The sequence below is a fragment of the Mustela nivalis genome, assembly GCF_964662115.1.
Source record: "Mustela nivalis genome assembly, chromosome: 5".
In the NCBI taxonomy this organism is placed as follows: Eukaryota; Metazoa; Chordata; class Mammalia; order Carnivora; family Mustelidae; genus Mustela; species Mustela nivalis.
The window spans coordinates 148,398,844-148,413,363 of record NC_139024.1 but is presented as its reverse complement, the minus strand read 5'-3'; the positions used below and the strand labels follow the sequence as shown (position 1 = coordinate 148,413,363).

The window sequence follows — 14,520 nt, the reverse complement described above, 5'->3', positions numbered from 1 at the left end:
CAGACATTCACATGGGGCCTGGCTGGTGGCGGTGACACCTAGGAGCATACCTAGACACTAGTTCTTTCCAAATTAGGTTTCTTTTGTTCTAAAATATATTTTTTCTGGTGTTAAGTTATTTATTTATTTATTTATTTATTTATTTATTGGTGAGAAGATGAAGATACTTCTGTGGTTAACTTTTAAAAGTTAGATCAAAATTTTTTTAATAGTTTGTGTACGTTCCATGTTAGGGTGGAAAGGGAAATTTATATTTGTATAAATTGTCCTGCACTATGTACTTGGACTGTTCTGTTTGGCACATGTTACATTTTGTAAGTGCGGACTCCTGAGCAGAGACATATTAATTTTAGCACAGTCCAAGTACATACCTTTAATCCTCTCACCAGTAGCTCTTACGAAACATTTATAGGAATGTGTCCTATTTCCCTTAAAAAGAAAAGCATTTCGACAAACATAGAGACACCTGCTTTATGCCTCCTTGTTAAAACAAAACAAAGCAAAACAGAAAACAAAGAGGCTTTGTCTCCTAATTTTCAGTATCGAGGTGGTGTGTTTTTCTTGATCGGTGCGACTAGTTTTGAGTCCAGGGTTTTGTGTTAGGGGTATGAAGTCTTGTTGGTTGAGCCACCTTCTTGTAGACTTTGTGTTTTGGCAGGAGGTGGTACAGAGGTAGAGGACAAGTGTGTAGAGAATCACTAATTATGCCATCATGCATGCTCTGTTGCTGAAGAACAGGGATTTGTCCTCAGTCCCAATAGCTTTGCCTTTAGAAAGGAGCAGGTTCCAGTTCACCCTGTTGGACCTCAGAATGTCTGTCATGTTCTAGGAACCTTCACTTTTCATGCTTTGTCATGTCTGGCACAAGTGTCTTACTTTCCCGAGGAGCTATATGGAAACGCACAGAAGAACAAGTGAGTTCTTCCTCCTTTTCTTGTTCTCTCCTCTCTGTCGGTATTTACTGAACACCTTCCATGCGCCCCGGGAGCATGGCAGAGCCGGAGTAAGTTTCTGAACTCAGACCGTTCAGACCCTCTTATTCGAAGAGGAGATGGATGGGAAGGAGTGAATTTGGCCAGAACTTGGCTCCAGTCCTAGGCCTTCTGATCGCCTGTACGTTCGGTTACACCACGTGGGTGTCAAGCAGGTTTTCTGTTTGTTGGGTTTTATGGAGCAAAGGTAGGAGGAAGGAGGAAGAGGGAAGAGTTTGGGGAAGATAGAAAGGTCTGGAAGATCGCTTCCTTTTTTTCCTCTAACTCTCCACCATTGCGTTTATTACCTCAGAAATTGGTGGATGATTTATCTGAACAACTCGATGTTGTTAATTAAGCTCACCTTAAGTGTTTTTGAATTTTATTTATATGATTAGGAACTACTGAACTTCAAGGTCTTTGATCCCTCCTCTATGTCCATAATTTTGTCAGCAAAATCATGAGCAGAAGAAAATGACATTACAGTGCCGATAGTATCCTTTGAGAAGTCAGACCAGTGTACCCAAAATCTGACCTCGCAGAAATTGCTCAGAGGAAAGGAGGGGACAGTCTTGTGATGTACAGCTTACACCATCTCATTCACCTTTTACGGTCTATGACTGTTGGCATTTTCTGTTGCCTCCCCCACTTCACTTGGTGAATTTCTGAAAACCAAGGGTTGGCCTCCCCTGAGAGGGACTCCAGACCTATGCTGTCTGGGACAGCCGCCGCGCAGCCACATGTGAGCTTTGAGCATGTGCCGAATGACTGGTCAGGACCGAGATGTGTCATACATGCAGAAGGCACATCAGACATCAAAGACTTAGGATGAGAAAAGTCTATCTAAGGTAACTATTTTGGATAGATCAGGTTAAGTAAAAAATATTAAAATTTTATTTCGTCTCTCTAAGTTTTGTAACGTGAAACATTTTAAATTGCATACGTGGCTCACATCCTGTTTCTGTCGGACAGCCCTGTTGCGATCAGACACATGGCTGAGGATGCAGCAACTTTTCGGCGTCCGTGCAGAGCCCTGTGCTGGCTGCTTCAGTTCAGTGCAGCGGCAGTGCAGCAGCCCTGCCGCCGTCCCTTACACTTCTGCCTTGAGATCCGCGTCCGAGGGCGTGGCTCTGTGTAGACTCAGTGCTAGCATTGCCTTCCTGCTGTGTGTTTTTCCTAGGAATCATTTTTTTTTCTTATCCATTCAAAAGTCATTTCATAGACAAGTATTCATTGAGAACATCTGTGAAAAGTCTTGTGTGAGCAGGTTGTGGGGTTGAAGAGGTGGTTTAACTGGTGGTCCCTGTCCTCTAAAAATCCACCTGGGGGTCTCAGTCAGTTAGGCATCTGCTTCATGATCCCAGGGTCCTGGGATGGAGCCCTGCATCGGGCTCCCTGCTCAGCGGGGCATCTGCTTCTCATTCTGCCTCTGTCTGCTGCTCCCCCTGCTTATAAATAAAATCTTTAAAAATAAATAAAGAAACCTTCAGCCCCATAGGTAACAGAAAATAGATTATGATAAACGTCATTCACTAGCTCAGTATTTTATGACTTCAGAGGAAGAAAAGCTTCGCAACTACAAGTGGGTTCGAGGAGTTCCTTCACGTATGGGTATGGTTTCAAAAGGCAGAGGTATGGGACAGGAATCAAGATGTATTTGAGGAACAGAAACAAGGTAATTGATGTTAAAGAAAAATTGTTTCGGGACGCCTGGGTGGCTCGGTTGGGCAACTGCCTTCGGATCAGGTCATGATCCCAGCATCCTGGGATTGAGTCCCACATCAGGCTCCTTGCTTGGCAGGGAGCCTGCTTCTCCCTCTGTCTCTGTCTGCCTCTCTGTCTGCCTGTGCTTGCTCTCTCTCCCTGTCTCTCTCTGACAAATAAATAAAATCTTTAAAAAAAAGAAAAAGAAAAATTGTTTCTCTAGTCACAACATTGATCCAGATGTATGGCATTTCCACAATAAGTGATTCTCTGATTCTCTTTGGACAACAGGTGGATATCCCGTAAGGCAATTCAGCTGACACTAACCATCCAGAGTTAGCCCAGATGGCATAGGTTAAGGACTTGGTCCCACTTTAGGCACTATAATCCCCAGTCGTGTGTCCCCAGGTTACCCACACTTCCATCTGACTTTGCCACAAATCAGGGCTTCCCAGGACACCCTCCTCAGGTTCAGGAATTTGCTAGAATGGCTTACAAGATTCAGGGAAACATTTGCTTAGGTTTACTGGCTTATTATAAAGGCTACAGTTGAGCAGCCAGATAAAGAGGTATGTAGGGCTAGGTCTGGAAGCGTTCCAAGCACTGGACCTTCTGTTCCTCTGGAGTTGGGATGTGTCACCCTTCTAGCACGTGGATGCATTCACCAAACCTGGAAGCCCTCGGAATCTTGTTATTTTGCTGTTTTAATGGAGGTTTCATCCTGCAGGTATGATCAGTTATTCTAATCTCCAACTCCTCTCCTTTCCCCAGAGAACTGGTGGGTATGGGGCTTGACGCTTCTGGTCAAGGCTTGGTCTTTCTAGCAGCCGGCCCCCATTATGAAGCTATCTAGGAGTCTACCAGCAGTTTCTTCATTTAGAAAAAAAGAGGCCTCTATCACTAGGGAAATTCCAAGGGATTTAGGAGTTCTGTGTCAGAAATAAAGGCCCTTGTGTCACTCACAAAATTCCAGGGGACTTAAGAGCTCTGTATCAGGAACCAGAGAGGAAAGCCAAGAATATATTGGTTTCACATATCACAGCTGCCTTGGGAAGTGCAAAGTCTGGTTGGATTGTGGAAAGCAGTTGTGCATTAAAATACTGGGAAAGGGGGCACCTGGGTGGCTCTGCTGGTCAGGCGTCCCGATTCTTGATTTTGTCTCAGGTCATACATAATCTCAGGGTTGTGAGATCAAGCCCCATGTTGGGCTCCGAGCTCAGGGTGGAGTCTGCTTGATGTTCTCTCCCTCTCCCTGTGACCCCCCACCCCAATGCACACGTTGACACGCGCGCGCGCACGCACACACGGATGCTATCTCTCTGTCTAAAAAAATAAAGTGAATAAAACTGGGAAGGTAGGTAGCTTATGGAGGGTTTGGGCATCTGGTCTCAGTCTGGTAGGCTGTGAGGAATCGTTTAGGATTTTTGTATAAGAAAGTTAACGTGGTCACACTAACCATCAGGGAAGTGTAAATGAAAACCACAGGGAGATATCACCCCGCACCAGTCAGAACGGCTACAGTCTTTTGATAACACAAGAAGCAGCAAGTCTTGGCAAGGACGTAGCGGACAAGGAACCTTTTTTGCACTGTTGGTGGGAATGCACACTGATGTAGCCACTGTGAAAAACAGTATGGCGGTGCTCAAAGAATAAAGAATAGAACCGCACTATGATCCAGTGATCCCGTTACTTGGTATTTACCCACGAGTACAGAAACACAAACTCAAAGGGGTATAAGCACCTTATGTTTACAGCAATATTTCCTACAATAGCCAGATTATGGAAGCAGCCCAGTGTCCATCCATTGATGAAAAGATAAAGAAGATGTGATGTGTGTGTGTATTTTTTACTAATATATAAATAAATAAAATACATAAAATATTATATAAATGTGTTTTTATTTATGAAATATAAAATATAAATACATAAAATAAATATATAAGTATATATAAATATATGTAAGTATAATGGAATACTATTCAGCAATAAAGAAACAATGAAATCTTGCCATTTCCAACAACACAGGTGGATCTAGAGAGTATCATGGTAAGTGAAGTCAGTCAGTCCGAGAAAGACAAATGCCATGTGATTTCACTCATGTGTGGAATTTAAGAGACAAACAGTGAAAAAAGAGACAAACCAGAAACCGACCCTTGATTGTAGAGAACAAGCTGGCGGTTGCCAGAGAGGAGGCAGTTGGGGGACGGGTAAAACAGGTGAAGCAGATTTTAGAACTGAGTGATAAAGGGATTAAGCAGGACCAGAATGGAGTGTGGGGATGAGTTGGCATTCATTGCTTAGGCCCTGCATTGCTTAGGCACCATGGGTTTGTACATTCACAGTGTAAAAGGTGAAGCTCTGTGCTGTTACGATATGGTCTCAGATTGGGAAAACTCATTCCTGCTTTCAGATTTATTGAAACTCTGGATGGTTTTTGCCTGTGGTGCTTTTGCCCCCACGGCTGTTGATACCCCCACCCTTCCTTCCGTCCTGTATTCAGGGGTGACCCAGCTGGTTACTTTTCCTTTACCGTCTCTCATGTTTACTTCTTCTGCTAGTAGTCAGGAGTCTTAGCAGCAGGGAGTGACCAGAACCCAAACTGGACAGACTGGAAGATTAGAATGAGTCTGAGACGTGTCAACTAAAGGACGGGAAGTGGCTGGGGTTCGCATGCAGTCGCCTCTCCCTATCTCCCCGTCTCCTGTCTCCGTTCCCATGTGGGCCCCCTCATTTCTCTGTCTCACTGCTGTCCAGCTGTGTCGGCTTCTCTGGCTCATGTGTTTAGAAACATGGACTCCACATGTCCCAGATTTTACAACTCCGGTCACGCGAGAGACTGGTTTGGCTTCCTTTGTCCCAAATCCCCAAATCCCAAGTCAGACACTCACTTTAGGACCAGCTAACTATGGCCAAGAGATTAGGGAACTGAGCAGTCCACTTTGAGCACCTGTGTGCTTTTCCTGCCTCCTCCCCTGAGCAAGCATTTATAGAATATACGATTGTCTGTGCCCCATAAGAACATGGCAGTACCTCCTGGGAACCAAGTGGCTGGAGTGGTAGTTAGTACTAATTCTCCAAAGTAAAGGTGCTATTTCTCAAATAAATAAGGTATGGGGTTCTGTCCCTCTCCCCAAAGAGTGCCTGTAACTACAGCTTCTTTCCATCCCCGCTGAGGCTGAGAATGAAAACCTTTTACCTTCATCAGAATGATTTGCTAATTGGCCTCTTGGTCTCTGGTCTTCTGTCCATCCGGTCCCTCACCCACATTGCCGCCGCAGTGATCCCTCCGAAGTGAGAGCGTGGCCCCATCATCTGCCAGCACACGAAAGCCCAGGCTTCTCTGTAAGGTGCACGAAGCCTCCCACAGCGCACTTGGCCACGTTCTTCACTGTTGCTTCCCTACCCCCTGCTCTTGCCAACGACTCCAGTCAGGTTCACCTTCTTTTCTCCTTTCTTGCCAGCTTCCTCCTTTACCCGGAATGCCTTTCCTACTTGCCTTCTTAATGATTATCTGTCAGAGTTTACCCCCAGCTTTGCCTTCTCTAGAAACCTGAGTCTTGCCCCCAGTTCCTTCACCCCCATCTCACGGTGCAACTGTTCATCTTTGTAGGTCTACACTGCCTTCTGCCTACCACACTCTTCCCTTTTCGTGGTGACTTCCCTCTGTTTGAGTGTGAGGGCTTGACAAAAGGGAGGCTCTTAGCTTCATAGATGCTTATGACCAAGACAAGCCAGGTCTTCAAAGAGCCACCTCCCCAGGTCCCCTAGGAATCCAGACTGCCATATAGAGTGGCATTTGCCCATAGCTGTTTCCTCCAGGAGATCATGAATTCCTGGAGATGGGGAGCCGCTTGGGGAGTGTGAGCAGGAGCAGATAGGCTCAAGTTAGGGCTTGGAGTTGGTGCTGGCAACGCCGCTCTTACCTGTCGCAGCGGTTGGAGATGGTTCAGGGATCAGACAGGCTTCAGTGACCTGCTCTCCTTTCTGTTTTAGTCCTGCTTCTTCAAGGTGAATGATATTCAACTCCTCTTTTTTTTTTTTTTTTTAAATGACTCTTCCCATCTCTGACTTAGGAGAAAGCGATGGAAGGGAAAAGTGTTGAAACTTGGCACCAAGAGGAAAATTTTGACATGCCATGAAATAGAGTAATTTTGGGGGGGGGTTCTGATTGAATTCTTAGAGCAGTGCGGTGAAATGCAAACAAATTTGGCACTTGTCTTTCATACTAATTGTGGCCTTTCAACTCGACAGAATTGAACATTCGCAGGCCAGTATTTATAAAACTGGAGACATGGGGGTTTGCGAAGAGATCTTGGGCGCAGTTTCAAAGTCGATAGTTGCCAGGACGGGCTGCCCTAGCAGCTGGGTCTGCAGATGTGGACAGTGGATGAATTGTGCAAAGAGAGGAGGGTGACCCTATAGAAGGAGAGGAGAGAGACACACTCCTTCATGGAAGGCAAATCACGTTCCTGCAGAGTGGGAAGCCCTTTCAGCTCCGGATTTGGGACATAGGGGCGGGTGCTTTGCATGGATGCTTTTGCTGCAGACCTCAGAAACTATAGGATCTCATCCATTTATGGCCATGGGGACTTTGTTGCCTTTTTACTTTCCTCTCTTTACTTTGTTAAGAAAATCAATCTGACTACTGCGTCGATACCTGTAGGAAATAAATCCACACAGTCCTTGGCTTGGGGGAGGTTCCAGCTGGATGAGACCCTGACACGCTGAGAATGGTACCTGGTGCATTACAAACCCTCCCCAAGTGGTAGCTGTAGTACTGTCTGGGGAGAGGGGTCCAGGAGCAGATGCCATCAGAGCTGATCATGGTAGCTGCCAGTCCTGCGTTATTGTTCTACGCCAAACCTTGTATTGGCAGGTATTTTGTGTAAATTCCCACAATCCCAACTGAAGGTAAGACGGGTAGTTACTTCAGTAGAGGGTATATTAGAGAGGTTATGCTTTTGACTAAGCGCGGAGGAGGGAAGTTGAGGAAACGTTGAAGGAGGCCACTTTTGGGCAGGACTCGAAGAATGAGCTGTGGCTCCCTGGGGAGGGAGGTGAGGAGAGGGAAATTGTTACAGGAGGGAGGCACTGCCTCATGGGTCTACATTCTATTTCTTCTCTTTGCCCCTGGACTTTTCCACTGTCCTTTATACACCCAGAGACTTTCTTGGTCATTGGTGGAAACTCTCAGAGCTGAAGATCTGACTGACCCTGGACATAACAGATGAATAGGGAAGCCTGCGGAGTGCAATCCATGAAACACAATCCAATAAACAGAATGTCTGTAGGGTGACACTGGTCCTGGTGCTTCCACAGTTGAATGAGAAACGGAGACTTGGACCGGGTACGGTCGTGGTATCTTGTGTGGTGTAGTGCAGGGGAAGGACCACAACAGCCAGCGTGCACTGTTCACGGCAGCATTCACATGAGAAAACACAGATTTGCAAGACGTTCGACTAAAAGGTGGTTTGCCAAGAAGTTGCTTTACAAAGTAAATTCTAGGTGTTTTGTTTTGTTTTTTTGGTTTGTGGAATTATGGACAATAAAACGTTAGGAAAACCAAAATCTTGACCTCTAAGAATTAATAGTGTAGCAGAAGAAAGGGAATGAATCTCTAGTCTCTCTTATACACAGTCCCTCCACCCCCACACATGAAGTCTGGCCAGTGAGATAAGAAATTCAGAGTATTAAGTATCCTTAAGAGAGTTTTCATAAAGAAGTGACATTTGAGGGGCGCCTGGGTGGCTCAGGGGGTTAAAGCCTCTGCCTTTAGCTCAGGTCATGATCCCAGGGTCCTGGGATCGAGCCCCGCATCGGTCTCTCTGCTCAGCAGGGAGCCCGCTTCCCTTCCTCTCTCTCTGCCTGCCTCTCTGCCTACTTGTGATCTCTGAAGGAGATCTCTGCACTTCAGCCTTCTTAGTGGTAAATATTTAATAAAACAATCTTGGGAGGGAAAAAGTGACATTTGAGATGTCATTGAAAGATTTTAATTTGGAGAATTTAATGGGAGTGGGCTTTTACTCACTGTGCCAAAAATCTGATGTATATGTTGAGAAATATTTGTTTGTTTTTGTTTTGAAAGATTTTATTTATTATTTGGCAGAGCGAGAGCATGAACGGTGGGAAGTGGGAGAGGGAGAAGCAGACTCCCCACTGAACAGGGAGCCCATCACAGGGCTCAGTCCCAGGACCTGGGCTTATGACCTTAGCCAAAGGCAGACGCCTAACTGACTGAGCCACCCAGGCACACCTAGAAATATTTCTTTACATAAATTTAAATTACCTTGATATAAGTTGGGGTTAATCACTTTCTGCCTGGACAAGGGGAAATGAGAGATATTAAAATGATTTTGGGGGGCGCCTGGGTGGCTCAGTGGGTTAAAACCTTTGCCTTCGGCTCAGGTCATGGTCCCAGGGTCCTGGGATCGAGCCCCACATCGGGTTCTCTGCTCAGCGGGGAGCCTGCTTCCTCCTCTCTCTCTCTGCCTGCCTCTCTACTTGTGATCTCTTTCAAATAAATAAATAAAATCTAAAAAAAAAAAAAAAAAAGATTTTGAGGAAAAATGTGTTCCCCCCAAGGATAATTGTTTTATGTTGTTATTTTTAGCTAGACTATAAGTAAATAGAATACAGACAACATGCCTAATACATATTTGAGTTCCCATAGTACCTAAAATTGAGGAGGGTCGTAAATAGATATTTGTTGATTGCTTTGTGGATTAATCATTGTACAACTGGAGGACTTAACTGGTGAATGCTAACTGTTAGGAAGGATGCATGGAAGGTAGTTGGAATTGTAGGTTCCTGCACGTTTGGTTTTTATGGGTCAGAAAATGACTACAGACCACATTTCTTAGAATGCCAATGCCTTCTGGTTCTTCAGGGAAACACAGAAGATTCTTTTTTGCTTTTTTAAAAATTGAATTTTGTGGAAATACCATCAGAAATAGGAGTCTTAGATAGGACAGAGTTTGACTGTGTTTCTTCCTGCTCCTGGGTCTGTTGCCTCAGAGGATGTGTCATTCAACACATTTATTAAAAACAGCCTATTGTGACTTTACTGGATATTCAGAGGATCACAGAGGGGCAGGGCTGACAGTTCGAAGAGAGCTGTGAAGGTGGAACAGATGTGAAAAGCAGGCTGCAGGGAATTCAAGGCTGGTAGGAGTTTTACAAGTTGCAAGCCAAGAGGAAGGAGTGGGATTTTGACAAGGTAAAGTAAAATTTTCTGGGAAACCGTGAAGATGTGGCTTTCAGATTTTAAAAACAAGTGGAGAGTGTCTGTCCTGTTGACTCTTTACCTAATTAAAGGTTCGTGGTGGTATGGGTGCCTTCACAAAACATACTCACAGTGTGGACTGGCGCTGACAAAATAGGAAATTAATTCTTGGTTTCCAAATTTGATTTCTTTTTTTAAGTCAGTTGTATGCGTTAAGAAGTTCCGCATCCCCATGCTCTGGTTAGAATGCTAGTAACTTCATAATGAATAGATGAAATAAGCATTCAGGAATTTTAATGGAATGATTTTAAAGTCTTCACGTATTTCTTTAATGCAGTGTGATGGCTTTGAAAACAGGGATTTTTTAAAAATTTAATTTGAGGTGGTTATTTTCTAAGAAATAACTCAAGAAAATGGTTTTATTACCTCTTTTGACTTATCGGTGGATTTTGTATTGGAAAATCATAACTGACTCTAAGACCAAAGAAAACAATGTCCCCTTTCATTACAAACCTTTCGTGATTGAATTATAATTAAATTTGGCCATTAAAAGAAGGATAATAATTTGTGACTAGTGTATGGGACTAACGAGATTGCAGGAGATTGGACTACCTAAGACAAATTATTTTGAACAACCTTGAGACTGTTTTAGTAACAATCATAAGAAATAATTGTTCCAACAACAAATGATTGTTCTAATCTCTGTGCAGATTACAAGTTATACATGATGTGGCCATACCTGTTATCCTCCTGAGCTGTGGAATAATGGTGCCCAAGTGGACCCTCGTGCTCATCCTGTGACCAGATTTGTATTTGACCATTGAAGGAACCAAGTTCTCTCAAAAACATGCATATGAGGGCCGTCTGGGGGGCTCAGTGGGTTAAGCATCCAACTCTTGATTTCAGCTCAGGTCGTGATCTCAGGGTCGTGGGATCCACATGGGGCTTTGCACTCAGCGGGGAGTCTGCTGCAGATTTTCTCTCTCCCTCTCCCCCTCCCCCACCAATTGTGCGCTAAGAAAAAAAAGAAAGAAAAAATGTATATGAAAATAATGAAACATCTAAAAATACATCTTGCAGTTAAATTTCTGCTGCTTCTTGCCGGTTCTCACATCTGCTCTGTGCTTGTGTCTGTATTCAGCCCCTTCTCCTGTGTTATGGTTATTATGTTTGTTTATTAAGAAAATACTATATACAGTGACTGCTCTGTATGAAATCCTGACCCAGGAGCTATGAGATTAATGAAACATAGTCCCTGTCCACAAGAAGCTCATCGTTTCCAGTGGAAGTAAGACCCATACACAAGAACTGGGGCATTCAAAAGAACCACGTGTGAGGGCGCCTGGGTGGCTCAGTGGGTTGGGCCTCTGCCTTCGGGTCAGGTCATGATCTCAGGGTCCTGGGATCGAGTCCTGCATCGGGCTCTCTGCTTGGCGGGGAGCCAGCCCCCCCCCCCTTCTCTGCCTACTTGTGATCTTTCTCGGTCAAATTAAAAAAAAAAAAAAAAAGCCAAGTTTGAACTCATACCACAGGGCCTCCTAAGTCAGTAGAGTTTCATGGAAGGGAGGATCACTTGTCGCCTGCATTAAAGGAAGAAAAAATAAGAAGAAATTTTCTGTTCACGTGTCTTGGTTTTAGGGAAATTGCTTAGATGTCTGCACTTCAGCCTTCTTAGTGGTAAATATTTAATAAAACAATAACCTATACTCCATGGTTTGAAGGATGGCCATTTTTAGATGCCTGTGATCAAAGGTAGTGAAATTCAAGACATAATTCAGGTCAAGGAGAGTTAAGTATTTGGCAAGCAAAAAGCAGTCGGATCCTCTAGTACAGTCACAGACCTTTTCTCCTCCGAGGATCGTTTTGTTTTGTTTTGTTTGTTTCATTTGAAAACTCTGTGGGGTTTTAACATTTGTTTGAATTTTAGGAGACAGATGCTTAAAGTGAAAACTTTGGTATCTCCCTTTTTATGAGCAAAATGGACTTTATTAACTGCTAGAAGTGGAAGTTGGCACAGAATAGGAAATGATTGTTACTGAGAGGTAGACCCTCAAAACTTGGGGAAGAATTCATTTTATTTCAAGTAGCATTACAGCGAATGGAACTTCTTAGCTTTCTCGCTCCGTATGCAAAGTAGCAAATGGTTCGGAGTTGTAGGTAGGTACGAAAAATCAACACAGGGAATAAATGAGTATTTCACTGAATATAGCAACTCCTAAGAGGAATTCATTGAGACTCTAGAGGAAAACTATGAAGATACGTAGTAAAATGGAAAATAGCCTTTCTTGGCCATTTGAAGGAAGGAGAGTTGACTTAGGTCAAAAGGAAGGGAAAATGTCCTGAGAATGGAACTTAAGAGTTATAAGATACCATTAAAGGAAGGTTGTGGAATCTCCTTTTCTGGAAATCTTAGAAAAAAAGATTGTCATGTCTCAGGACAAGTGCTGAAGTTCAGTGCTGCCAGAGGCAGAAAGAGGAACCGGATTTTGCCTGTGTGGTCTCAAGTCATCGGAGGAACCCTGAAATACAGTAAATACCGCGCACTCTGTTGGCCAAGACTGCCCGTTCCTTTTAAGCTTGGTTGCTATAAGACCAGAGCGAATAAGTGTGCATAAGTAGCAAAATTTGAGTTTGGATTTGAGATGATGATGCAAGCTGTGCACATGGTACGTACCTTCTTCCATTGCAACGGCCTGCACGCAAGGCTGGAGATGTTTGGAGCACAGTTCAGTCTTTTTAGGATTTAGAAAGTACCTGCTTTCTTGTGAGGTCTTACTACCATTAATCATTCAATAAATACCATAAATAGCTGCTGTGAACACTGTAGGGTATAAGTCTGAGTTGGATATGGTTCCTGCCTTCAAGGAACTTCATGTACCCCTGGAGGTAGAACAGGCATGCAAACCTGCTAAGTGGAAAGCAGGTTCCCTGGCATGAGAGTGGCGAGAAAAAGGAGAAGCGGCATTGTAAGATTTCAGAGAAGAGACAGAATTCCTTTGGATTTAGCCGAGAAATGTTTCCTGGGAGAGAAATGCGTCAAACTGGGCCTTAAGAAGTAGGAAGCATTTGGGAGGGTATAAGTGAGGAAGAGAACCAAGACAGGGGTGGGATCATTCCTCCCAGTTTCAAGGTACAGACAAGTTCCGCGGAGCCGGAGGAGGTTGGGGGCCAGGGGCTGGGAATGCCTCGTTGTAGCCAGACTCAGATGCCAGTCAGAGCTCAGGCTCTGTTCGCGCGGTGCTTACAGTCCTAGGAAAGGATTAAGCACAGGAGGGTTCCTGTCCGTGGGGGTCTGTAATGTGCTGTGCGGACTGCCCGGGGAAAGGCTGTAACAGGGAGCCCCAGAAAGTGGCTGCCACGGCCTTTGAGGCAGAGTTTGCCCACGGGGTGCACTGAGAAAGAGTAGTATCGAGGCATGTTAATAGGTGTTGCTCAGGAAAGGGTCTTTTCACTAAAATGAATTGGAGAAATAAAGTTAAGCAGTTAAGTGGGTTTCTTAGCTGGATACGTTTTCAGAGCCTTTAATTGTTTTTCATGGAATATCTCCTGAAACTACTGTTTCTTGGAATATACTTCGGGGAACGTAGGCCTCTGCGCCTGCTAACGATGGCTGGAACCCGAGCGGCGGTCGGTCGTGCGCGCGGAAGCAGTGACTGGACGAGAATCCCAGTGCAGGACACAGTGTTTCCCGACACGCAGTGTCGTTCCGTGACTCTACAGAACGTGAATGCGCCCGAGAGAGTTACTGGTTTGTTAACCAGACTCGGACCAAGAGGGCATGCTGAAACAGAGAGAACAGAGTCCGAGGTGGGCCTGTGGGGCGTTTGGAGCTTTGGCTGAAAGTGGTGGCATCACAGGAAGCTAGAAGAAGGTGATTCAAATGCGGGTTGATGACTTTCATGGGACTTGGCCGTAGGCGTCCAGCCAAGGGCTTTAGCAGATGCAGGAACTGTGGACTTGGGTGAGAAGTCATTGTTTTTGTTTGTTGTTCTTTTTCTTACTAAATGTATCATTAAGAATATTTTTTGATTGGGGTGCCTGGGTGGCTCGGTGGACTAAGCTCTGCCCTTGGCTCAGGTCGTGATCTCAGGGTCCTGGGATCGAGCCCCACATCGGGCTCTCTGCTCGGCGGGGAGCCTGCTTCCCCCTCTCTCTCTGCCTGCCTCTCTGCCTGCTTGTAATCTCTGTCTGTCAAATAAATAAACAAAATCTTTTAAAATACTTTTTGATTAAGATGTCTCGTTGTTTGCATTCTGGATAAATAATGATTTTCATATGTGACTTATTCTCGTACAGTAAGATAACCATCAATTTAGTGCAAAAGAAGGTTTAGGATTAATAAAGCATCAAACCTATAATGTTTTTTTTCTAATTAGACAGTAGCAGAACTCTCGTGTTTATCAGCAGATTTTTTTTTTTTTTTTCAGGATGATTTACTCTTAGCAGTTAATTAATCTTCAATAATTTGTTCTTTCATTCAGGTATTTGCCTTTGATTATTGCTTTTGGTCCATGGATGAATCTAATACTACAAAATATGCTGGTAAGTTGGCTCTGTCTTCACTTGAGTTTTGGGCCTCAGTCCTCTTCATCTATTTTCTTCATTCGGCCGTTGTGCTTTTCC

General features: G+C 44.4%; 1 protein-coding gene across 4 annotated transcripts in view; it reads left to right on the top strand.

The window, feature by feature from the left end:
* The window catches only part of KIF13A (kinesin family member 13A), a 204,354-nt gene that overhangs the window by 91,919 nt on the left and 97,915 nt on the right, over positions 1-14,520 (top strand). For all 4 annotated transcript variants that reach the window (XM_082731796.1, XM_082731795.1, XM_082731798.1 and 1 more), the window contains exon 4: positions 14,379-14,439. In XM_082731796.1, the coding sequence (XP_082587922.1) occupies positions 14,379-14,439 (61 nt within the window). The remainder of the gene's footprint in view (positions 1-14,378; positions 14,440-14,520) is intronic.